This window comes from Cataglyphis hispanica, chromosome 7 (genome assembly GCF_021464435.1).
Source record: "Cataglyphis hispanica isolate Lineage 1 chromosome 7, ULB_Chis1_1.0, whole genome shotgun sequence".
NCBI lineage: Eukaryota > Metazoa > Arthropoda > Insecta > Hymenoptera > Formicidae > Cataglyphis > Cataglyphis hispanica.
In genome coordinates, this window is record NC_065960.1 from 2,217,157 (window position 1) to 2,244,838 (window position 27,682).

Sequence of the window (27,682 nt, forward strand, 5' to 3'; positions counted from 1 at the left end):
TATGTTCGTGTCTGGCGAACCCATTCAGTACTTCTCACGGCACCGGGGACACATGGTGCGGTCGCGACCACAAGCCGTTTCCGCGAGTGGTACACACGCATATGAGCGGCGCGACGAAGAAGTGCAGCAAGCTCCGAAAGATAAGCCCGCTGAGGAAGTCAAGGAAGAGCGAAGGATACAGCGAGAAGAGAGATAGAAGCGGGATAAGTGCGAAAAGTAACATTAAATTTTATTCTCTGGAGAAAAGACATTTGTCAAAATATATTGGACATAATTGAAAACTCTTCAAAGAAATCTATTTTCCACAAGGATTGAAAACTTATTAAAAAAATGTAATATGTTAAATAATGTATGTTTTTTAATTGTAATAAGAAAAACTGTTGAAGTAAAAATGTTTAGAAAAGTGCAATTGAAAATGAAAAAGAGAGAGTGAAGAGGCGGATGCTGATTGGCTATATATTATTATTAAAAAAATTCTTTTTAAATTTTTAAAAAATTTTCACTCAAAGATGTACAACGCGGAAAATTAGTGCGTGTTCAAGGAAATACAATAGGAGGAAAAAAAACTGCGTTACGGAAACTGCGACGATTCTCGCACGAACACTTCCGGCAACCGCGTGATCCGCGAAAAGTTTGGTTCCGTGCCGATTATGACAGCGCGATGCTGTGAACGTTCTTATTGATAAAGCGAGTTATTCTGTGTCAACTCGCGCTCTCATCTCTGAATGCGAGTTGGCGATCCTTGAACAGTGCTATCGCGTATAATTTAAACGCACATAGAAAAAGAGGAAGAGAGAAACATCAGATCGGAAGATAAGAAAAGAGGAGGAAGATACACAAGGTCGAACGAAACAAGGCAAATCAGAAGTGTTTTTGGATTGCTATCACAAAGGTAATTAAAACTAATTTTTATTACGAAGAAGAGAGGCAATATTTTTTGTATATTATATATTTACATTTGTTTGAATTATTTATTATATCTAAGTGAAAGAGAATTAATGTATAATACGATCATAAATGTATGCTATCGGTATGACGATCAGTTATCTACTTTTTCATTATATTGAAATCTTGACTTGATTGCGAATAATTTTAATGAATAAAACCGGATAATGAATCCAATAAATTTCAATGAGATTACTTTGGCGTGCTCTGGAGAGAAAGTATCTGATAGTAATTTAATGTAACAGCTGGAAAATAAATGAAATAGAGTCAGATCGCTTTTAGATAAGAATCAGCCGAGATTTTCGCGAAAATTGATTTGCATTTGCTATCGACGTAGTGATCTGTTTATTCTCCATTATAGACAAAAAATACAATTATCTTGTTAAAAGATATCGTTACGAGATGAAGTAAAGAACGCGGACTTGTAAATCATAGCCGTTCTTACTCACGGAAGTCGTACCCAAGTGGTTTTCCAAGCGTGGAGCAGTCGGTGCAAAGTACGCATCGCATTAATAGTATATAGACGCGATCAGAAATTTTAATTAAACCGTTATAATCATTCTCATTATAAACACGGAAAGTTAAGTAAGCGATGATTATGTTGTCCCGTGGAATATATTTTCTTCGAACGAGATAAATCACGCGACGGGCTTCTTCAAGGGATAAATCACATCGATTAATCCCAATGTTTCGTGAATGGACTTTTTTTTTAGAGACAAAATGTTCTCGCTGTTAATCGATTGAGATAAATTTGGAGAGCCGATAAATCGAAATATCAGCCGGAGTCTCGATTACGTCATTCACGTGCAGCGGAATAACGGAGTTATGTTATATGACAAATTATGTTAATTCGATGTATTACGTCATACACTGTCAAGAAGCAGCTTCCTAAATGTCAACAGGCGGTACTCAATCGGGACAGATTGTTGTTACATGGTTACAGACCGCATAGCGAGGAGAAGCAACGCTTCTCCACCGCGAGTTCTCATCCACTTATGCGGAATTGGATCATTCGCAGTCCGTTGGGAATAGAGCAGCTATGATTCGCGAAGGAAGTCGATCCGCTAAGTTTCACACGGTGATTGACGGTAGACGCGATCCGGCATTATACTTTGCTAACGTAATCAAAGCGCGACGTACGAGTCAAAGGGAGGGATTCTCTGCGAGCCCGATTATTATAAAAAAAATGGTGATTATAAATATGACATATCTCTCGTAAGAGTTATTCTCGGTTAAGTATATACAGGAGACAAGGAAGAAAAATTCGCGCTCGTCTCTCTTTCGAATGAACAAATAAATTTATATATTTCTCTTTTTTTAAATTTTTATAAATTTATTTATAAAAATAAATTAACTGTAAATAAAAAAACTGCGCGCTAAATTTAACTTGAATGCGCGTTTTTAATTGATTTAAAAAGAATTCTTTCTCTCGCTTTCTTTTTATATATCTTTTCCATCGATTCGAATTCGTGGAAATCTAATATAGATAAAAGAACAAAAGAATTCCTTCTCTCGCTTTCTTTTCATCTGTAAATCTTTTCCATCGATCCGGACTCGTGGAAAACACCTAATATAGATAAAGAAACAAAATTGGGTCAGCGTATCATGTTAATGCAATTGAATCTTATTTGAATATTGACGTTGATATATCTCTTGATTCCAATTTATTCGATCCAGTTAGACGTGGCAGACGGCCGTCTCGGCCTACTCGATTAACAAAGAACGGCGTGAAGAATGGGAGCAACGGACTACTATACGCGTGGAAAGCCGTAAAATCATTCGCTTATAATGACGTTCTTGATGGAAAATGCATGAATTTTCTTGTTGCAGACCTAACAAGGGAGACTGGCCGTGAACGGGAGTTTTTTTCCCGTTAACTTCGACGAGGCGAGAAGAAAGGAGGGAAAGCAAAAATTTCGACGCGAGTTTTTGCAAAAATCTCTCACGGTTACCGGGACCGCGAATTAGGCGATAAATAAATCAGGTAAATCGCGTGGCACACATTGTCCGCCGTTCTCTCTCGCACGCGCGAGCGCTCGCGATGCCGGAAGCGCGCAAAAAACGCGTGTATGATGGACGATTTCGGATTTCGTTCGCGAGCACGGAAGAAATAACGTCTGTTCCGTTAAACGCGTGCGAAGTTCACGCATTTGTTCGAGCTGTCTCTCTCGCACAGCGTGACCAATCTGCGAATTCAGGCGCATCGGCGACGATGATGGTCGTTAATTCGATTAACGTTAAAATGATCGTAATTGTCCGAGGTAAATGTCAATCGGATTCGGATAAAAAATGAAATCAAATTTTGGATATTTTGGATTTTTAATTGATTTTTGTTTTTATTTTTTTAATTATATTTAGATACCAATATTGTAAAGAAAATAAAAAATGCCGTATTAATCACAGTATAATGAAGAAAAACAACAAATATATCAAATTAAAATTTATTATAGATTTTTGTTTTTTTTTTTTGTTTACAATTTATTACACAATTTTATGTACAATAAAAATTATTTAATTAAAAATAATTAAATCTGATAATTAATCAGAATTATGAAACAGTTGATCGTCGATTAAAGTCTGGCAATTAACAATCGTGAAATATATTCAACCTGAATTTAAAAAGTACTATCAGAAGATGTTTACTAAAAATAAGCTAGTAAATATAATGCTGGCTTGTCTCTACAATAATAATGAATTCAAAATGTAAACCTAACGGTAACTATACTACAGGTATTATCAGAATTATGAGACGGACTCTATCGCTAATTACGTCTGTTTCCGAGAAACGCTTCGGAAAGTTTCGCGCTTTTTTTTTTTGTTAACTCGCGATTTATCTCGATGCCATCTAATTATACATAGCGGAATCATATGATCGCGTCAGTGAATAATCCGTGGATACAACTCCGGAACGCGATCATCATATATAATTATTATATCATGGCAAACGTTCTAAAATTAACAGTCTCTTCCTGTCTTAAACCTGATTTTATTTTCTGAATTATTCTCTGGAAAAAATATTGCAAATTATAGATCGGTTTCACATCTCTGCGCGTATCGGAGGGATGAAACGCCCAACATTACGTCACGGAAACTTTATCACGTCGATGCGACGACATTCGCATGGTAATATCGATTATTATATGCCGACGATCGATCTATCTCGATCGCAAGAGGCATCGCGTTGATCATTCCCGCCGACCATTTATGGCAGCTCGCGGGACGCGGCTGTCAACCCTGAATCGCGCGAACGATCGCCTAGTGATTAGAATGCAACCGCACGGTGTTTAACGCGGACGATCGTTCTTTAATGCGCGTGCCACCTACACAAGCAAATACACGCATAGTGTATTGTGCGTTGTGTAAGAGAGACATGTGCGACGGGGTCGCTGCCCACATGCGTTGCGCGACACCCACATAAAACGCAGCTACCGACTTGACTGTCGATGGTCTCTGTGATCCGGTCGCTCCGTCGATTATAGACTCGACGAACTCGCTGCGGGTTTGCTGATAAAATATTGCGCCGACGGTCATTTTCAGCGTGGTCGGTGATATTTGAACGCCGCGGAACGACCTTGCAAATTGAATGCGATAGATTGTAAAAGTTGTCGGTATTTTTCCTCTGCAGTATATTTAAGTGTCTCCTAGAACGAAAGTAAAAACAAACAAGATATATGTAGAAAAATTGAATTAACTTATTGGCGTCGATTATGAATGCGATAGATTGTGAGAACCAATTATTTTAATTTAATACTTTTTTCTTTATCGGAGAAAAAAGGGTATTTGTACTACAATTGTATTAATTAAAAAAAAATAAAACAATCTTTCGCCATATAAATAAACGGCAATTTTTTTTAATATGTCTTTATTTTATTAATAAAATTAAAAGTTAAATTAATTCTTGTGACAGAAATAATCGTTCGCGATTTTTTTTCACTATAACGTGTAAATTAATAAAAAAGATAAAATAGCAGGAAAAACATTACTTCAATTACTTGTCAACAACGTTCGTAAAAGTTATATTCGATTTATATTATCTATTCTATTATTAGCTACATTTTATTACTATTAATTATAATCAAGATTATTAAAAAAAAAATTATTATATCTGAGAAAAATGTTTTCATCTTTAAGTTACAGACTAACATTAATTGACAAACTACAATATTCGATACTAATATAATATTTGAATTTTTAGGTGAACAACAATGAGATGTTTCGAGTGATTTTTTAATCATTTTGTTGATAAAAACAATCGACCAAAATAAACAAAGGAAGATGGTATATCGGGGCAGTTTACAAACAGACGATCCCAGAGATGCGCCGAAGTTGGTCCGGATATCTCCGCTGCGTAGCAGCAGGCAAATAAATTCTACCGGGCCGAATTTACGAGCCGCCGGTTCTGTTAAGGGCCCGTCTTATCATAGCTCGTACGCGATGCCGATCGACGCCCATCGGGCGCGATTGATCGAGGAAAGGCGATTAGGTCGTGAGCGGGATATCGAGTCGGTCGAAAAGGTGATCATGAAGACTACCGGTATGAAGATCGGGACGCCGAGGTTGCGCAACATTAATCAAATTCGCGAGACCGTCTTCGTGGACCAGTCGCTTACGCCGATGGACCAGATCGGCAAGTCGGAATCGAGAAATCGACCGCGCAGCGTCGCCGTCGGCCTCGAGGAGGGTAATCCTAGAATATCGAGGACCCACAGTTCTCTTCTGGCAGACTTAAAAGACTTGGAGAGACTGAGAAACGCTCCACCGAAAGATCACAGAGGTCCTTCGCAGAGGACAGAAGGCTCGGAGTCGAAATTGATTTTGAATAAAAAATACGACGCGCCGGCTTCAGCCAAGATCCGATCGGATATCTTCAGAATCCAGCAGATGTTCCAGTCTGCGGATCCTTCATCAAAGACGGTGATCAGGAGTAGCGACAGGAAAATCAAGAACGATGCGGAGAAGGAGAAGAAAATCTGGAACAGAGATGAACAAGACTCGGTTGCTGGCGCAAAAACTTCTGGAAGCGTCGAGGAGTAATCGGGAATCTTCGAAGGATCAATGTAACAATTCAAAGAATGTGTCTAATAGAGTGTCGAACAAGGAAACAAAAGGAAAGGCATCGAATAAAGTCCGTCAAGAAAAGATTTTGGAGGAGGATTCGAAAGATAAGCGCAAAACGACCAAGCAGAAAGAAGAAACAAATTGGGACGATCAACCGCGTCCGCCTGTTCGCAGGAGGCGAAACTCGAAGAATCGAGGATGGAAAGATGCAGATCCTTACGCGGACGAATGTGAGGATCGTGGGTTTGGTGATCCTCTCGGTCACAAGGAGGACTCGCCGAACGGCACCACAAGTACGGAAGAGAATTCCAAGGCCAGTTCTAATCTGGAAAGACCGGATATTCTGGATGGGCTGTTGAAGGAGTCCGACCGGCAGCTGGCGGACCTGAAGAGCGATCTCGGCGAGAGGACGCTCGCGGAGTCACTGGCGAGGATTCGTGCAATCCATGAGGTTGCACGACGTGGAGCTTCATTCTGACAGCGAGGACCAGCGAAAGGGTGAGTTCGCAAATCTCATATACTTTGAAAAATATTAATTCTAAAATTCTCTTGCAAACTCTTACATATTTTGTGCGAATAATTTTTATTATAATAAGTCAGCACAAAACTGCGAAGTTTCGCGGGATAAATTAAAGTATAAATCTCGAATGAAAGTAAACTTTGTCAATTTCTATTAGCATCAATTAAAATTAAATCACGATTTATATAAAATAGCTTCGTGAAAAAGAATATTGCGATAAATAAATATTTATTGATATCATTCTGCGAATTTTGCTGGCATCTCGTTTAACGATGCCTGTTGAAGAAAGACTTCGGGTTTACCACTTTAATACCCGCAGGCTGTTTAAAGGAAAAGAGCACGTTTTACAAACCGGCAGATTCGATTAGCGACGTTTGTCGAGGTATTTAAAATTACGGTACAACCGGCGTGCCTGTTAATCCCTCGGGGACCAAAGCACCCCTATTTTTAGACGCTCCCTCGCTCGCTCGTTCGCTCATTCGTGTTCCTATCGCAGGTCAGGGTAGTGTGTCTCCAATATAGAGTGTGCGTAGTTGGAGTGTTCTCTCGAACATATGTCCCTACATATGGATTTAAGCCAGACGCGTACTAGAGAAAACCTCTTCTCCGGTTCCGTAGTGAAAGATTCGAGTTGATGAGCATCCCGAGTATTTTTGAGCACCCTCAATTGCTTGTATACAATACTGGACACTTATATATATGCGAGTAATGAAAACTGAACTTTTTGAGCATAAAATTTACGAGCCAGAGCATAATTGTGTTGATTTATTCATTGCATTGATAATTTTATTTTTATTTAACTATAATTCTTTCAAGATTAAAGAAATCCTAAGAGGATAATAATAATAAAATTAATTTTAATTTACAATAATAGATCTCATTATATTATTTTATCATAATAAAATTAAATAAATCTCCAGAAGCTGTTAAATATCAATTTATAAACATTTGATGAATGATAATAAGTCTGCATTTTATTTAATTGATACAAATCGTGTATCTGAATACTAAAAGTGTCGATACATTCTCACGGTTAAGTCTATAAAGAAATTTTCTGGTTCTCTATCTACATGAATGCGCGAGTGGTACGGCATCGCCGTCACCTTTACTTGAACGCAAAACGTAAAAAAGGTGCTCGGCGACAGGCGTATCTTGTACCGCTCTTTTATCCTAGTTAAGCATTCTTATCCGGCTTATCATCTTACATGTAGACTCACTATATCTCCTCGGTTGCGTACGTGCCTGCCCGATGACTCAAGAATGTTGATACGCGTTATAATTCTCGCTTAAGACAGTCAACTGCACTTATGCAGGATACGCAATATGTGGAATATAATAAAAAAATGAATAAAAGAAATTTATGAGCGCAGTTAGTTGAAGATTGAATTAAAACGCACGACAATTTAACATCCAAATTATCTTTATTAATTTGGCATAAAAAAAAGATGTATTTCAAGATATCGTCAAAGACAGAATTAAAATTGATTCTTTCTTAGAAAATAATTAATGCCATCGTGTCAGAGGAATTTTATAATTTTATATCGCATCAAAAATTAAAATAGCATAAAATGAAATATTTATCAAATATATACATTTGAAATGAACTTTTTTTCGATTCGTTGCAAAGAGTTTCACCTTGCATTCGCAAGATAGATATCGTCACATTACGCCGACCATATGTAATCTTGCCGCAATGCGAAGCCGTTTTCCCTTTCTCTCTCTCTCTTTCTCTCTTTCTCTCTCTTTTATCCTTGTCTAGGGAAGACTCGTAAAATAGCCGCCTCGGGGGAAAAATTCCTGAATCAAAGGATCTCGGGTCGTCAGTGGCCCCGTGAAGGGGTTAATCCTTTCTCGCGTCGTGTTTGAAATACCGCGTTTACGCTTGAACTATGCACCTATGCTCTTCTCAGATGCTTGCCTATTCGCGTAATACCGTGCCCGAAACACCAGAAGGGGGCACGTTTCTCCCTCTCGCGTCGCACGAAATATTATATTGGCGTGGCATTTATATTCTCACGGTATCGCGAAAGTTTTCATAAACGAAAGAGGAACGCGTACAGCACTAATTAACAGTCCGATGACACGCGATCATTTTTATCGTTTGCTGCGACAAGTCTCGCGATTTGATTGCGTAAAGCATCGCGAGAGAAATGTGTAATGAAATTATTTTAGCCCTTTGTTTATGAATATTTTCTCGTTCTTCAAAATTTCATTTAAATTTATTTTATTTACCGTGATTAAAATTAATTTAAAATTCGAAAAATCTATTGCAGAGAAATATATACATTTTTATGATTTTAGGAATAAAATAAAAATTATATTTTTTACAACGCAAATTATTTATTCTTTAGAAAATGGGAAAATTAATCCGATATCAATAATAATTCCGGATATTTCGTAACAAGAACGTGCTTTTTTTATCAAATTTAGAAACGTTTTTTTTTTATATTGATCGGATATTGAACAAACACAGATTATCCGATATTGCAAGGTAAATATCGACAACTTTACACACCCATGTAATAATTTTTTACAACTCGCCTAATCGTGCTAATCTCTTAAACCTCGCAGCGTGCGAAGCTAATAGAACTGATTCACCAGAATAGATTGTAATAGCCAAAAGGTCATGTATAACAAAATTTTAGACACAATAGAGCGCATCGACTCGATAATCGCGATAGATATTGTTACGTGATGTGCAGTATAAATACTGTATTGGAAATATTCGTTCAATTTTTTTTGGCATATGATTTCACAAGGTTTTCCTATGTAGGATATTTTAAAATTTCTGAATTAGAATTTTAACAAGGAATTTGAAGACAATTTTTTTTCGAAGAGATTCTGAAAAGCTTATAATTACGAAATTTGTGATTATTAAAATTAATATTAATAAATTGTTGTATACTTCAAATGTTTAGTGTAATTACAAATTTTTTAATAATTTTCTAACAAATTTATTTTTATTTTCAATTTTTCTATAATATAGAACACTAATGCTGAAATTGCAATCTTATTTTAAATAAATTTACTTTTAATTAACTAAAAGATTATTTTTATTCGTTATAAAATTCCGTTTTATCGAGAGAAAATTGACTTCAAATTCCTCAATGGATCCACGGTTGGAGGACCGATATCCTGTGTAGCATTCACCCTGTGTAAGCACTGACGGCCCTTGCCCTTGAGTCTACGCCCTAATATTGATCCGACATCCCCACCATGGTGGGTCACATTGGTGATCCCTCCTTTCCTCTACCCCGCCATCGGGGGCCGTTGATCGTCCATACATCGTTCTGATGCGCCATGCCGTCAGTGTAAACGTGGCTGTCAAACCGTTAAGACTTTGTAGACCGATCGATTGATAGCGTTCGTTCCCTCAACGCCAATCTTTTCCTTTTTCCTCATCTTTCTCCGTCATTTCCTCTTACGATTCGCCACGATGCAGCCCTACGTCACAAAATATCTCAGTGCAGATGCGACCACGCGGTAGGATACATGCTTTCCGTGGCGGATATGGTGCTCTGTGACGTCTGTGACAGCAAAGGTGAGGGTGATTTTCTCTCTTTTTCTTATAACGGACGAATATAGGATGAGGAGAGATACGCGACGTCGTTATGGCGAAGAGACTCTCCTTTATCCTTAATTTGGAAATAATTTTGCATTACTGTTTTTAAATATATTTGGAAATCAAAAATTCCCCGAGGTGGAAGAAAAATGTTTGCATCGAGAAAAAAATGGGAATTAAATTAAAGCTTAATGCAAAAATTTTTAAGTGTCTCAATGGCATACATCTGTGTCTTTTACTAAATTGATATCTTTTTTTTTAATGACAAAAATGTAACATCTTAATAAATTTTAGTAAAAATCTCTTTATATTTTGCATAATTATATTATTAGAAATTATTATAAAACCACCAGAAAATCTATTATTCACGCTTCTAAGCGTGAGGATTTCAATGTAACTTTGATATACGTTTCACGAAAACGAATACAAATTTGCTGTCCCGTGATTACTAATTGACGCCATTATCTCCCGACGTATGTTAACTCTCAAAGAAAGAAAAAAAAATCTCTGCGTCGGCGAAGAGATCACAGATTTCGCTTAGCAGAGAAATTCTACGGTGGAAAGGAAAGTTTGCGATGCCAAAAGGACAACGGGAAATTGCGGGACTTTTCTGGGGAACGCGGAATTTCCGCAAGGAAAAAGGATCTGCGATACGAGATACGATGTGACGGGTAAGCGTTTCACGTGTACGTAGCCCGAGATCGTGTGAGTGATACGACGGACTCGACCTTTGACACGGGTAAAGGTGAGATTTTACGACTTTATGCAATGCTGTTGGGTAAACCTCACCTTAAAATAGCGGGTGATTTTCGCGAGCAAATTCGCAAATATTTTGTGAATCGAGCTAAGCTTAATTCGACGCGCAATCTTGGTGAAAGATGCGTCGTATCAAGATAGATAATCCTAGCAACATATAGGATGTTGTACGAGAAAATAGTTTTTCCGTAAGATTTAATTTTAATGTCAAAAAGATCTTTATTATATAATGATAGATCTGTATATAAATTATATATATTATTGTATATAATTATATAATTTAAAATTCCTTTTTAAATATTTATTTATTATCAGTAATTAATTATATAAGTAATTAATATTATTACGTTTAATAAAAATAAAGTTATAATGATTATATTTGACGGAAGTTGCATCAACTATTTATCATCACTTTCATTATTTTAATTACATAGTACAAATAGCATCTTAGAGATTATAATTTTTATAATACCTACCTTATTGTTAGATTAATATCTAAAATTTAAAAAAATATTATTGAAATCTGAATATTTGTTAGTTTATATTTTCATTTTACTCGGCGAAGGGGGAAACAAATGTTAGTCTTGTCGTTAAGACAACTCATAAATTGTGTGATAAGGCCTTTCATCTTCTTTTACATAAATTGCTGTTCATGTGATTTACTGTGCTGTTTGTCGAGCCGTTTACAAGCCAGAATACATAGTAAAGGTGAGAGAAATCTGCGATAGTTGCTGTGGTAAATGCCAGACATTTTCACCCTGTCACGTATGAATAAATATGGAACCGCTTTTCGCGCGAACATCGTAAACCTGATTAGTCATCTTAAAAGTGCGCGAAAGCTGATTTCTTGAAATATTTTTCGGATGCATTTTTGTCATCTTTAATTAAGTATTAAATTGTCATCAGTCTTCCTCCGCAAAATGTGACTATTTTAATTAAATTTGCCATATTTACCGAAATTTTTTTGAAAAGGGGAAATTCTACATTTTTTTTTCGCATAATTAACAATTTATTTAATATCCCACGCTCTTTGAGAGTTGACTGCGTCGAACGAAATTCTCCGGGAGTGTCGCGGTCACGATTGCGAATCGCGAACAATGCGGTTCGACGACAGCGAAAGTTTCTATTTACGGGCACACGGGCTATAGAGAGACATCGTACACCGTCCGATGACTGTACCGAGAGGAGTCAGATTATAAAACGGCAGACTAAGCGGCTCTGGAGATTACGAGGGCCGGCCAGACTCGGCGTAAACAAGCCTCGTTATGCTTAATTACGAGCACTCCGCGCTGTGCGTGTGTATTATATATATATATATATATATATATATATATATATATATGTGTGTATATGTGTGTTGGAAAATAACTCTGTCTTTTACTGTATTCTATATTTTTTTCTGAGTGTCTCTTGTGCATGCTGTCACGTCTGTTTACGTCGAGGTGGCCGTAAGCTTAGAAATCGAAACGCAAAATTTAAACTAAGCATACATTTTCGAAGTCAAACCACTCGTCTCACTAATCTTTGTTACTTTATGTACGTATTTTCAAGCGTAGCTATCGTAGTTCATTGAGCTTCTCGATTTATAGCGCGAAACTTGGAAGCAATCGGTGACTTTTGCTCGACCGCTCGCGATAACGCGCATCCCGCGATTCGCACCCCTGTTTATATTCAATAAGAGATAATGCTTGAATTAATCGAGATATAACGCGAGCTTTGTACGTGAAATTATACAAAGGAATCGTATTTCTATTCGCGTTCTCAGCGTGATCTATTTAATATTAAATATTCAATATTTTGACAATTATGAAAAATAAAACCGCAGGAATTATAACAAAAAACCTGTGTGCATCGAATTAATATATTTTATTTTCGATTTCATCATTATACATATAGTAAAATTTTAGAAATAAAAAATAAAATATCCAATATAAGATATTTACATTATTGATAAAAGAAATGGCGGTGATTATAATGAGCGTTGATGAACAGAAAGCGTGTCTGTCGTCGGATGGATTTGATATAGCAGGCAGGCGCCTGCTTATCGTAGTTTACATTCCGTAGGAAAGAATTCTTATCGGGGAAAAAAGTGTGCCCGCATTAATACTATATGCATTCTCGAGAGAGCGCAGCTCACCGGGATAACGTTCTCAACACGTCTCTCTATTAAAATCTAATTACGTGAATAATGAATTCCTCGACTCTCGATTGCGTAAATAGTGATATGCGCTAGTAATACTGATGACTTTAATTGTCGAAAATTAACGCTTGTATAATCTTCTTGCGCCATTAATCGACGAAAAATTAGTGACGGGAATATTCCTTGAAGGTATACCATTGTTTCTTACATATTGCAAGAAGCTGCTATTATTTTGTTGAAATGGGATAAAATATGAACAGTCAACGTGATATTTACAAAAATAAATTTATTTCTTGAGAACAATACCATTTTATGCGATTAAGAAAATATTGTATCGAACTATATTTTTAACTATATTTTTCTTTGATTATAAATGAGGGAATCAAATATTTATATATAGAAGAGAAAGAGAAAGAGAGCTCTTTTATATTTCATATCTTTGATATAATAATTTTATTCGGAAAAAGGAAATATTCGAACACACCTTTTTCCTGTAGAAACTTCCAAAATTCTTTTTCCTAACGCCGAATTGCTTTAGTAAAACATCATGCTTTCACATATTACACGGATCGCCAGTTGTCGCCACCGAATTACACCGCAGACCGACAAATTACTGTGGTGGTTATATATATAATTCAATTCGGCGGTGTGGTCGGAGTGGTGGAGAGGGGGGGTGAGAGAGACGGGGTATCAAATTATTAGTTATGGAATTTCTGCGGCGATACGTACGCGACATAATGGCGAAATTCCGGGAAGGCGATGACATTCTCATGGGAAGAGAGACGCACGTGTGTCTACGCCTCGTGTCGCATTGTCGTGGTCGCGCGCGGTGACATTTCACCGATGGGACTCCAGCGGCTCATCGAGCGGTCACGCAATGAGACGTTGGAGCGCGACGCTAGAGATGATAGCAGATTATAAACGACGTATCTCGTATCGTAAGAAAGAATGACTGAAGATTTGGATTACTTAATTATCTGATAATTGAAGTCCTCCGAAACTATACTTATTGTCTTGATGATCATTAACGATGATAAAATATTTCTTTCTTTTTACTTTCTGTTGCTCGAGAAAAGATCCGGATGAACTGATTAAGTTATTAGTGTTTCACATACTGCAAACTTGCGGAAAAATTTAATTTTTTTATATCGCTGTAAATTGTAAGAATTCAAATGGAGGATATTAATAAAATAAAAAAAATCTCTTGATAATTTTCTGTTATCTATATTAGATATAATTGATTAATTCAACGAAAGTCATTTTTAGATTGCTGTATGTTAAAAGTAACATACTAATAATACAGGAGTTTCTGAGAATTTTTATTTAATTAAAAAGACAGCTTAAAATTAATTAATATCACTAACTAGTAATTATGTAATTGGATTAATTACTTCCAATATTAATTTGATTATATTTAACTTTATTTAAATGAAAGGACATTTGGGGGAACGAAAAAGAGAAAGGACTGAAAAAGAGAAGGGTAACATACGATTGCATTCAATCAGGTTTACAACATTTTACAGCGGTTCTCAGCGGTCGCAGCGTTTATTCGCTGAGGAAGTTTGCGGTTTCTCAGTCACACAAAAGTTATTCAGTTAACGGAATATATGGACCGGAAGTTCGAACGGTTGTTTTCTGATTGAAATTCGATGTCAAGATACAACTTCCTGCCTGAATGATCCTTTTCTTGGTCAGCGAACATTGACACCATCGATCATCGCACATTCGTGATGGCATAAACGCTTTAAGCCTCGCGGCATACAGTGCATTATGTTAATGATCGGAGAAATATCGTCTCGTTAACACTTCATATAAGTCAACGTGTACTTAAAATTTGCATATCAAATATTTTTGAATTTTTAATTAAAAAAGTATATTCTATGATATATATTTATGAACATCAAGCACATTTTCGATTCTTAATTAATAATTATTAATATTTATTGGTAATTAATATAAGAATAGTAACTTTTTATAATCACATATTTTTATGTTAATAATAATTATATTAAATACTTTATTATAAATTAATTGAAATTAATTTTTATATATTCTAATAATTCTAATAATTATATTATATATATATATATATATATATATATATATATATAGTAATTTTTAAAAAAAATTAAAACATTAAATAATTTAATATAATTAATAATTTAATATTTTATTACGCACACACATCTGTATATAAATATGTAGATATAAGAGAGAACAAAACTTGTGTAACACAATACATAATATATGTCTAGAAACATTAGTTTTCATCATTGTAATGGAGATGAGTCAAACAACTGTCAAAAGTCATTCACGTCACGCTGTACCCATAATTCGCGTACACATATTGCTAAGTGCGTTCGCATTCTCTCACGTATCTCTTAGCAAGAGAATACCTGCCGGAATATAAAAGCACCAGCCCGCTGAACGTAATTTATTTTCTATGGTATAATATACCGCGGATCCTTCAGTTACCTTTACCAGCGCGCGCGATCTTTATTCATCTATTCATAGATGTTCGTTTCTATGGTTGGTAGAAACCATGCGAGTCGGTAGTTTCCGCCCTTTACGTTTCCTCGAGTTTATTGACTCACATAGTCTCTCTTAGCGTATTTGCTTCACATCTTTGCAGAATACTTACTTCCTACAGTCTCCCCGTTCATCGTGTGCACCGCGATGTTTAATCATCTGTTCGTCTATTCCATATTTATATGATTTGAACTCGCACTCTTTGTTTCGCGCAAACACTTTTCTCTATGATATAAATACATTCGCATTTTTTCTCTTATCGCCCTTAACTTCTATTCTTGATTTCCTTGATGTACGAGATGCTATAGTGTCTATATATTCTTTCGATAGAAACTTTGATTTTTTAATTTTTTCCTCATCGTCTTGAGACGCGATTTACAATCGTTGAGCCATGACGTGATGTACTCAGATGTATTTCTTCAGGAAGCTCTAAGAAAGTTTTTTTTTTTTTTAACGTTTCTTCATTTGTAAGCGCTGTGAAGAACCACAAATGATTCGATAACGGTAATCCTTACCAGAGAACGGATGTTAAATATTTTTTCTTGGACATAAACATATTGTACGTGTGAGACCTTGAGCGCGAGAACGAATGCGATGTTACGCGAATACATGGACGTCTTCGCCAATATTTCCAATGGCATTGCGAAGCGGGTTACCGCATGGCAACTGTCATTTGCCATTACGTCGAGTTACTTTATTAGAGACACTCGAAAGACAACTCTATATAATTTGCTATTTTTTCTCGTTTTCTTTCTAATATAATTCATTTTTGTTTGAGTGAAACTTGCAGAGATTAAATTGTGTCAATACTTTATTGTTTATGTACAAGTTTACTAGGCATTAATTACGTTAACAAATTAATAATATTAATAATATTAATAATATTAATTATGTTAATAAATTTAAGATCTGGATTATAATATTAAGTACTAATTACATTAATAATATTTGCGGTTTTAGTTACCGTGTTAAAAACATTCAAGACACCTTTGTGTAGTCTGCTATTTTTTTTCATTTTCTGTCAAATATAATTTATTTTTAATGTAGTAAAACTCAATATGTATTTGTATCTGAAATCCAGATAATCTCATTAAATTCTGAATCACATAAAACCACCTGGTGGAAGATTTAATTTTCCGTACAGAAACAAGCGTCGACCCGAAATGGCGACAATATACACATGGGGCGATCGCGTAATCGCGGGAGCGTCGGCGCCGAGGTTGAGAACTCGCATAATTGGAGTCAACGATGCGTACCGAGCGGCCTCGGCCATTGTCTGCATACAGTTACTCGATTATACCGCGGACATGTTTCGAACAATTCGCACTGTCGACAAAAGTGCGCCGCTAAAATGTCGCGCATCGCCGTAATAATATTACAAACGATGAAATATTGAAAATATTATATATTGCATTGTATAATAACCGAGAAGGGATGACAATAACTCGGCTTTCTCACGAGGGTAGTAATGACAAATTTGCATAAGAGTACGAAGCAGTTTGTACAAGTCGTCGCTCGTTGTTCAACCGAAAGGCTCATACTGATAATGTTCACGCTGAAGACAAATGTAGGATAGCATTAAAAAGAATGACTAGAAGCTATATTTCGAAAGGAGCTTCTTTTTTCTTTATTTTGTACAGAGGTAAAACTTTTTCGCTTTGTTATTATTGACGAACTTGTATATCTATCATGCTTATAATACTTTTATGAGGCAAAATGATGTAAATGTACTTTTTTTAGAATACTAACATCCATTTTTATCATTCATATAACTGTCATTTGTATGTAAATATTGATCGGAATTAATAATTGTGATCTTGGTTTCAGTTTCTTTGTGACTATTTTATGGCGCACACGCGCGATAAGATTGCTTTTATTGTTAGTGCAGGTTGTGTCTTGTGAATCCACGCTGATTCAGCTATCTTATATGCGTATCATGTAAATCTGTGCACGACATAGTGATACTATTATCAGACATAGAGCAACGTACCGACGCGCGTCATTGACCTTGCTCGGAATAAAAATATCACGAGTAAATTATGCCACTTTCAAAACGCGAGCTTAGGAGAGCTTTGTTACGTTGTCATCGTCGTCATTGTCGGAAACGATGACGCAACGTGACGCTGAGGGATGAATTTAACCCGAATGAAAGATCTCTTGAAAACATGAACCATACAGTCTTATTTGTATAAAGAAATACAATCTATATATTAGTATCACAACTTATATTAATTCTATATTAATTTATAATCTCTATAATTTTTTATAATAGTTTCCTTCTTTTTAATTATACATAAAGAACGATAATTATATACATTTAAAGCTGATAATTTTTTTTAAATTTAATACAAAATATTTATATAAAATATTATATACAGTATAGTTTTATATAATAATAATTTTACATAATATTACAAAATACTATAAATGTATATAATTTCAAAAAATGGCAACTTTGAAAAAATTTCAACTTATTATTTATACTTGTCTTTTTTCAATTATCTAATTTTACAAATTATAACAATTTTATCTCAACTTTATTTTTTTTTGGGAGGGGGGAAGGAGGGAGAAGGGGGAATCTTGAAGACTCTTCTTGAACTTGAAGTGCATCATTCGTGCGTTTCTGGAATTGGTCGAGAGCGAGCGGGGCTACTTATACGGTGTACCGTTTACGCATTGCTCTCTCTCTCTCTCTTTTTCTTGTGATAGTCTACTACGTATTTCCAGCTGCAACCGTAGGCCCCTTTTCCATTCCCCGTCACGCGTGCCCCCGTGTTCTTTCCTCGTCGAACGAACGTCTTCAGCTCCTTTCTGCGCGCTGACGTGTACTAGAAGAATTCTTGTGCTCCCGAGTGTCCGATCGCATCAGACACGATTGAGCTTGGCTAAGCTTGGTTGAGTAGTTTTATGCAAGTTTAGGAATCATTAGCGCCCAATCGTCGTAAAACCGCGATCGGACGACGGCGGTTTTACTGCGGGTAATCGCAGCTTTTTGCGTTTAAGCTACGCCCTGTTATTCTGATATTTTTAATTCTGCGACGGCGTTTAATCGACACATCTGGTGATTTAATAATTACCCTTGTATAAAATTGTTTTCGTTGTCATGTAAATTCCGGGTCAGATGTGAGGTGCGCAAAATTATAAATATTAATGTTACATTTTTAGGCTAACAAGAAGTAAAAAGATCGAGAATAATGGAAAGTTTGCAGTACCCATAAATATGCAAATTTTTACAGTTCGATTTTTTCTTTAAAATTACAAAATTTTATTAAAAACAGGGGGAGGAGAGGATGCCAAATTCTTATACATTCTTTTAAAAATCTTATTAATCCAAATATCTTTTTTTGAAAGTATTTTTAATAAAAAAAACAAACTATTTTTAAAAATTAGTCTTAAAATTCCATAGAATGAATCCAATAATAAATGACTTTTGACGTTCGATGGCGACGCAAATTCTTGTCGAGAGTCACTTACTTCGAATGCAGCATAGGGGCCGGGCCCACCAGGGCCCCCGAGACACAATGAGCAATAGAAGAAATATTCTCCGGGCTTGACCTCACGCACGGCGAGTCACTTAAGTCACGCATACATACATAGATCCGCGCGCTTGCGAACGCGCACGTGCTGCTGCGTATATACGTGCGTGCGTACTTGCGTGCATGTCTCTTTAAACTCTTTAAAGCGTGTTTATCGTCGTCCGCCGACAGTCTTCGTCACTTTCGCAGCCGTGTTTGCTTATTTATATACGAGAGCTGCGTATATAAGACGATAAAATGGAGCGTTATTCGCATACGATAGTCTTCTTCAACGGGATTGATTATGTCGGCGAATGATCTTCCGATGAAAGAGATGATACCAAAGGGAACTGTATATGTGTATAAGCTACTTCGATCAAAGAGAGACGGTTTTAAAAAATTATTTATGTATAATATATTGTAAGCTTTGCTTTAAATAAATATTTATTTAAAAAATAAAACTTATTAAATAAAATCGCATTTATAATTTATTTAAAATTTATTTATTAATAGTATATATTAATTTATTATAATTTACATGTTATAAATTAAATTTTTTTATAAATATATATGAATTATTATAAATAAGAATTAGCTATACGTGTAGATGTTGTTAGGGATTGTCTGTAGTCCATTTAATTATTTTTGATTAGGTGACTTCTGCTATGAGTGATTATTGCTATTCGAAACTCGTATTTTTTTACGAAAGCGCGCGTGCCTATTTTTATGCGTATCTATGTATAAAGGACACGCTCACATTATTATGGAGAATAATACGTTCTGCCCTGACCATGAGGTACACGAATGCAATTGTACATGGGGTGTGCACGCAGCCGTGATGTATATTGATAGACGTGTATGTATGTGTATGTACAGATGCACGAAACGCACGTGCGTGAGTGAAAGAAATCGCTCTAACACACGCCAAAGAGTTCCCACAATCAGTACACAATCTGTCTACAATCGTGTACACGGTGACCCGATTAAAAAAGAAGCCTTTTCTTTCTCTCTCTCTTTCTCTCGAATATTCAGTTAAGTTTCTTAAATTTTTTAAAATTTTTATAACCAAGTTTTCGAGGTTAAATTAAAAATAAAAAATAATACATATTTTATTATTTGTTTAAAATTCTAAAGATAATTCTTAAGATAATTAATTATTTATATAATTACAAAACTATATCCGTGTTTATTTATTTATATTTAAGAGAGTAATGACTTCCAACACATTTTTCTTTCGATGCCTAATATCAAAGTATCTCTCCATTCATAGTAGATAATATTATTGAAGCGAATATTTTGATATTTCGAAGAATATTAAAAGCTTCACAATATAATATTTTGTCTTATTTCAAAATATTCACGTTTAACTCAATTTTGAAATTTTTATAGAATTATTTAATGAGAAACTGTCCACTTCAATTTAAATCGGTCAACTCCGAGTATTTTTCTTTAGTGCCACCGTGTATGCACAGGTACCAAGTGTTGCGCACGTGTAGCGTACACGCCGGCACGCACACGCTTGTGACGCCTTATATACGGCAACGTGAGGCTCGAGAGTGGCCTTTCAGTCTGTGCTGAGACCGCACACGGTATAGATCCCGCGATTTTTGTTGTCGATCATTGCGGGAAAACGGAATTGTGCGCGGATCATTGCGAGGAGATTCATCTTACGTCGCCGGAGCGATCGTGGAACGATCAACGATTGTGACCGTCAACAGCATGACCGGGAATCGATCGGTGATTTTTCCGCGAAACAAAATGTTAGCTCTCATCATTGGCATTTTCTACCTCTATGCCGAATTACTGTGCCTGGAGTTGCAAATGATGATACGCCCGGACGAGTACAAGCTTGCCAAGTTCTTATTGTGAAAAGGAAAATATTATACTTGCCGAGTATTAAAAGAAATGGCATCGGGGAAGGAGAAATTATTTTTTGCGAAGAAAAATTGCATCGAGATTGGGAAAATAATTCTACATTCTTGAGGATACAAAAACTTTCTCAAGTTTATATTGTGAAAGAGAAAATGTTCCAGGAAAAATGATGTAAAAGGAAAGAGATAATCCGAAAGATCGTAGGTGCAAGAAAGATGTCTAAGGAGATACAGGCTTTTTAAATTTTTGTTAAAATAAGAAATGTGATTATTTCCGTGACAAAAGTTTTTGGGAAAAAAAAAGAATAATATCTTAAAAAATGTCAGGGAAGATAATTCTTTGCACTTGGATATCCTTTATATGTTTCTCAATCCTTCTCTTGCTGAGCAAAAATCCGAATAGGAACTCGTCACGTAATTCACTTTAATTTCAAAGATGGTATTGAGAGAAAATTATATAATTATACATACTCAGCCGAAAATATGTCGAATTAGATTATTATTATATGAGGATAAATTATTTTGAGAAGAAATTATTTTTGATTCATTTTAAGTTCCACAGAATTCCGCGGTCTTTTTGATCATGTTTAAAGGATGTTGTCGAGACAGGAGAGATTGAAATTTTCGACGATAATATCTGCGACGACAAAGCTTTTTCCACACTCTGTCCAATCAATACTAATTTGCATGGAACACCGTGACGCCAGTAAATGTTAATGCAACACTCTTTCTAAGCCTCTATTAATGGAATTGACTTGTTCCGGGATTAAACTTTCTTATCGAAATCTCGGATTAAGCTATCTTGGAGACAAAGACGTATATGAATGATAACGGATAATAATGTGAATTAAATAAACAAAAATAATATTCGATGAAGAGTACTCCTAATCGTGTTTAATTTATTTACCTTCTTTCAAAGTATTGACAAATTGTAAAAAATATAAGGTCTTTAGTATATTATATATAATGTTAGAAATCCAATTTTGTATATAGATATTACATAATTTTGTCTATTAGATATATTTTGAGCTATGGTGAGATTTTTGAGTGAGGTACGGAGATGATAAGATAACGGAAAAAAATTTATGAATATATACAAATTCATCTCCAATCGTGTTTGTTGCTTTTTGAGATAAGATTGGAACGCTTCAAGATTGAAAGAGAGATTCTAGGAGTTATGCCTCGTTCCAAACTATATATGTCCATTTTGTAAAATATTCCAGGAATTTACTAAGATATATATATATATATATATATATATATATATATATATATATATGTGTGTGTGTGTGTGTGTATACAAATTCCACGAGATTTTATTTCTCAGAGAAAGATATCCAATAGTTATTTCCTAGAAATTTCTAAAGATTCCTCCAATTCACTTGATATCGATCGTTTTTAAAAAATCCTGAAGATAATTTAAAAATCACACCGAGAAATATCGATGTCATAATTTCGCACTGTTGTGTGGATGAAATCATAGTCAATTAGACAGGTTTACCTGAGTGTGCACGGTCTTATACAAGGTAGTTTAAAGAGAATGCATCGGCGAGCGCAACGTCCGGTCGGCGCGGCTGGAAAGGCCTCGTAAAATCAGACGCATCCGGAGAGAGATACGAGAAGTGAAAGTGCGTTTTACACAGGATGACGGAAACTCCGTTGCCGGGATAAGCGGCGTCAGTGCGTCGCAGCGACGAACGCCGTACACACCCGGTATCATCGAGCGCCTCGAACGATGATCGAAAATATCAATGTATGGACTTGATAGCCGCATTAATTCTCTCGCGAACCCGACCCGACCTGACCGTCCGCCGTAAAATTCGTCATCGGCTTCAATATTTATAACAACACATGACGGATAACGTGATGCGCAAGACACACGTTATGCTCCGGCTTTCTTCAAGGTTGCCGTTCAAGGTGCGCCGAGAAAGAAGAGGGAGAGAGAAGTCGAACCCGCGAAATTGACGTCACTTCGCGGCTGATCTCATTGTTTTCCGGTCACGTGGATGCTACAGGGAGGATATGGAGACTATATTGAATTGTAATTACGAATTGGATAGTGTTGTGGAATGAGGTGCACGACGGAATGAGAAGTTTTTGTTATTTACCTGACAAAAATACACCGTAACATGGTGTTTTTAATTTTTTTTTTTTTTTTGATAGTTTATTATAAAATGTGGATTTTATGTATTTATAATTTTAGTATTTGATAGGAATTTAAATAAAAAAATAAAAAATAGGTTGTAAAAATTTCAGACATTGCAATGTGATTTTTCAGTGAAAAACTTAGGGAAAAAAATTTTATTAAAAAAGTTAATACTTTATAAAATATAGATGTTACTTTATGATATAATATGTTCAAATAAATTATAAAATATCTCATAAATATATCGATTTTCTAACTATATCTTGATACTCTTTTATATAGGATAATGAAGGGAATCGATTTATGTATAAAAAACATGATTCTATTATAAAAAAAACTTTAAAGTGACCTTGAAATCTTGCAAACGCTTGAGACGGAATGGTACTGACTACAAAATGTCTCTCTTGAAATCAATTACAAAAATAATCTTACAAATTAAGAGTAATCTTATTTTCAAAACATTTGTTTAATATAATATCCATTGTAAAATTTATGACAGGTGATAATTTTTAGTGACTCATCCTATATTTTATTTATTTATATTTATTATTTATTGTGTTTATTTCGTGAGATACATTTTTATAGGAGAATTATTCATATCTGTATACATTAAAATACAATAACATATTATCATTCTCTCTGAGTTTTGATTTTGTTTCGAAATAATAATATGTTCGAGCAAGAGCGGCCACCAGTGTGTTTCATATCCGTGCACAAGTCGCTCAGCGTTGTTTTACTCTCGATAGTGTCCTATCGTTACCGTTACATTCATCCAAGCCGTGACGCGTCTTTTCGTCAGGCCCAACTCGTTATCTGCGTGTAAATAGAAAGATGTCGTGCCACCTCGTGTAGGGAAGAGATAAGTGTTTCCGGTCGTTAAAGCCTGACGACCGGGAAGCGGAACAGTTATTTTTTCTTTTTTTTTTTTTTGAAACGATACTCAAGTGCATTTTCGAGTCGAGCGAGATAATTAATGATTCTTATTCTTATCCTCGAGCGATGTATCCTGAAGGAGATTTTATATTCTTTTCAGACTTGAACCTGTGGAACAAGAGTATCAGTCAGCGCTGGCGGAAGCTGCGACGAAGATGCTCCGTGCAGGAGTCGTCGGAGCCGCAGGAAGCGTTGATACAGGGTGGCGGGAATCACGGTGTTATACACGCGGTGAGGTCGACACCGGCTAGCAGAGAGGCCTCGCCGGCCGCGAAGAGTCTTCAGGATGGAAGTTCGAAGAAACTGTTGCAGACTAGTTCTTTGAGGCTGCCAGGTAAATTCTGATTGACTTGAAGAAAATTTAATTAAGATATAATTAATTTATATCTATCTTTATTGAAATAAATTATTTACTTAAAATACAGAAGTAAAAGAATATTAAAATTAAAATTAAATACTGAAGAAATAAATGTAATTTTATATTACTTTGATATGAAGTTTATGTCTTACATTGTGCGTGTATATACTTGATAACGAATATTTGCAGGCACGACGAAGGGAATTGCCGATATCCAGCACGTGCTTCGCAGTAAATTCAGCAAGATAAATGCTGGCATCAGGAAGCGGAAGGCCCTCAGCGTGACGGAGGTGTTCCCTCCGCAAAAGGACAATGCCTCGAATTTTTACGTGCCAAGTCCACTCACTTCGTCGTCGTCCAATCAGACCTTTGAGGAGAATCGTTTCGACTCGAGCGAACCCACGTCCCTTCCGCCCTATCCCTTTCACGACAATCTGGAGACCCTGGCGGAGAGCAGTGCTCCAAACTCACCTCATTGCGGTCCTCTTACTGGCAATGGCAACGCCTTCACTTATTCTCAAGACAGCTATGAGCAGAAGGATCTCTACGAGAACGTGATGTTCTCAAGATGCTCGCCGTCGTCCTGCTGTCCGAGAACTCGTCCCGTTCTTCAACGCAGCAATTCAGAAAATCGCGATGCCAGTGTACACGATCATTCTTACGAGAACGTACGTTTTCAGCGTCAAGGCGGTCACAGGGAAGATTTGATCTCGAGCAGTCCTTACGCGGGAAGACACCTGGCCAGAAGCAATTCCGAGACCAGAGAGCACTCGTACGAGAACGTGCACTTTCAGAAGGGCGCTAAGACTAGGAATCAGTCGGAGCCGTCATTCGAGGAGATACATATACCTAGAGTAACGCCGAGGAAGAGGTCCACCGACTTCAAGGTTGGCGGACAAGTGAACAATTATACGAGCGAGGCTACATTGAGCGCCGGCGGTGGTAACAAAGACGATGCACCGTGCAGTCTGGGTGCTGACAGGAGTCCTGGTAAGAGGAACCCGAGAAGACTCAACAGCAGAAGCGTCGCGAATATCCCTAGCTCTTCGGGCGCGAACTTGAAGACTTGGCAAGTAAGTAGATCTCGATAATTTTTTTTTTTAAGAAACTTAATTTAATATTTTTTAAAGTAATAAACATAGAGAGAGAGAGAGAGAGAAAAGTCGATGTATGAAAAATTAATAAATTAAAAGGACACATATTTATCTAAAATTTTTTTTCTAGAATTTTTGCATCAAATAAAGACGACGTGTCAATTTTCTTTTAGGGTACTCAAGATGCGGATGAAGGTTTAAATACGGACTCGGAACTTGAAGACATCGACGAGGGCACCGAGAGCGAGGAATCGCGCTTTTGTACCTTGCCAAGACCTGGCAAGAACGGTGCGTCCTTCACGATATTGACCGCTAGATTTCACAAAGGTCCCGGTCATAAGGGACTCGGTTTCAGTATCGTGGGCGGTACCGACAGTCCTCGCGGAAATATGGGCATTTACGTGAAAACCGTTTTTCCCAACGGCCAAGCCGCCGATCTAGGCGCTGTCAAGGAAGGTAAAGTCATGATGAATAAGTTAAATTTATTTTAAAATTTTTTTCTTTTTTTAAATTTTAATAAACCAGAATGAGAATATTTTTATAAGATGTTTTTTTTTTGTAATAATTCTGTTTTTTTTTCTTCAATTATATATTTGAAATTTAACTCGCACTTTTTGGATGGTAATTTTATTTTAATTTTTTTAAAACATTTTTCATATATAGGATAGATTTAATTATTTTTCGATTTATATTTGTGGGAAACTTTTTGTTCGAAATTAAGTTTCCTACAAAATTTCAAAGTGTGGCCGGAACATTTGCACTCATCCTGTATATTATATTCCATTTTCAAACGTGATACAGAGAATATTTGGCAAAAATTTTTACTTTTGCAGGGGACGAAATTTTATCGATAAATTCGAAACCTCTTCATGGTATGACCCACGCCGAGGCTATCGCTGAATTCAAGTCCGTAAAGGCCGGGGATGTTGTCCTGCACGTAGGACGACGCGTAAATAAAAAGAAGAGAGAATCCTTGACTCTGGCTCCGGTTAATCCTCCCGTTCCAAGACAACCCGTCAATTAAATTCGGGTAAAAATCGTGGCAATGGACGATTTTCCTAACTGCCGCACTTTCGTAAACTTAATCTCTTTCACATTTCACAAATATTCATAATATAGCAATATCGATAATTATTGCTGGCAATAATGCGATAAATTGAAGTATAATAGATCGTCATTAGCCACTCTCTTGACTCTCGTTTTGTGAGACAAATTTAAAATTCTACATCTTATATTATAATTTTATTTTTAGTTTTTTTTTTGTACTCGATTAAGTTTTTCTTCCTGAAAATAGCAAAATTTGAGGCATTAAAAAGAAATGGACGCAAGACTTGAGAGAGCGGAGCTAGAAAAAGCGGATTTATATTTGTCTCACATTTTTGCGATTAAGATTTTGAAGGGAGGATGATAAAATTATCAGCTCATTTTTGCGTCTGCGGTAAGTTTCAATGAAATTATTAAAAAATTCGTTGTATATTCAAAACAAGGATGGAGCCAAAACAACGAGAAGTGCTTAGGATCATGAATGAAGGCATTATCAAGAGATTTACGCTTCATTTTATCGACATAAGACCGATGATCGCTCATAAAGAGACCGAATCAGTAATAAGCAATGTATCTGACCTCACATAATCAAACGTTGAAGCGGATGCTGTCCAATCAAAAAGCATTTTATCGTACGTGGCCGATATTTCTCTATTCGGTTACCTTACATATATCAAACATTAATATTTATCGATAATTCATAATCATCGTCTAATGTTATTTAAAATTACTAGACGTATTTTGATGTAACGAAGAATCATTCAGGCTTTCGATTCGATCGCCTTTTCTCACGTTTATTCATACAGATATTCACGAATAGAAAATAGATGAATTGAACGAATATGAGAGGAATTTTTACGGAATACTAATGCTTATCGAATATACTACGCAACGAAGTCCTCCAATTAGTGTGATTAATAGACGATTTATTTTTGTAAAATGAAAAACATAATCTGCGATTTTTGTATAATTATTAATGACGAGTGAAACATTTATTATTGACGTATGTGCAAAAATCAACGCAATGAACGGAATTGATCGAAGTATTAGTTTTACAACGAGGATTATGTCCAGGACATTGAAGATTATGGCTTAATCAAGAGTAATACGTGTATGCCTGAATCGCGAGAGTTCAACTTTGTCGGGGAAGAAAAATGCGGGATGTTTAATGTGGCAAAAAGGTGATAATCGACTATTTTATCAAATTCTTC

The 27,682-nt window shown here is 36.0% G+C and overlaps 1 protein-coding gene across 1 annotated transcript; it reads left to right on the forward strand.

The window, feature by feature from the left end:
* LOC126851104 (uncharacterized) lies at window positions 1-27,078 on the forward strand. Its single transcript, XM_050594706.1, is given in 9 exon segments — window positions 1-892; window positions 2,776-2,929; window positions 5,141-5,906; window positions 5,908-6,411; window positions 6,413-6,501; window positions 24,076-24,309; window positions 24,523-25,406; window positions 25,601-25,883; window positions 26,261-27,078. Coding segments are annotated over 7 exon segments (2,871 nt in total). The 5' UTR covers window positions 1-892; window positions 2,776-2,929; window positions 5,141-5,220; the 3' UTR covers window positions 26,452-27,078.
* Window positions 27,079-27,682: the final 604 nt, after the last annotated feature.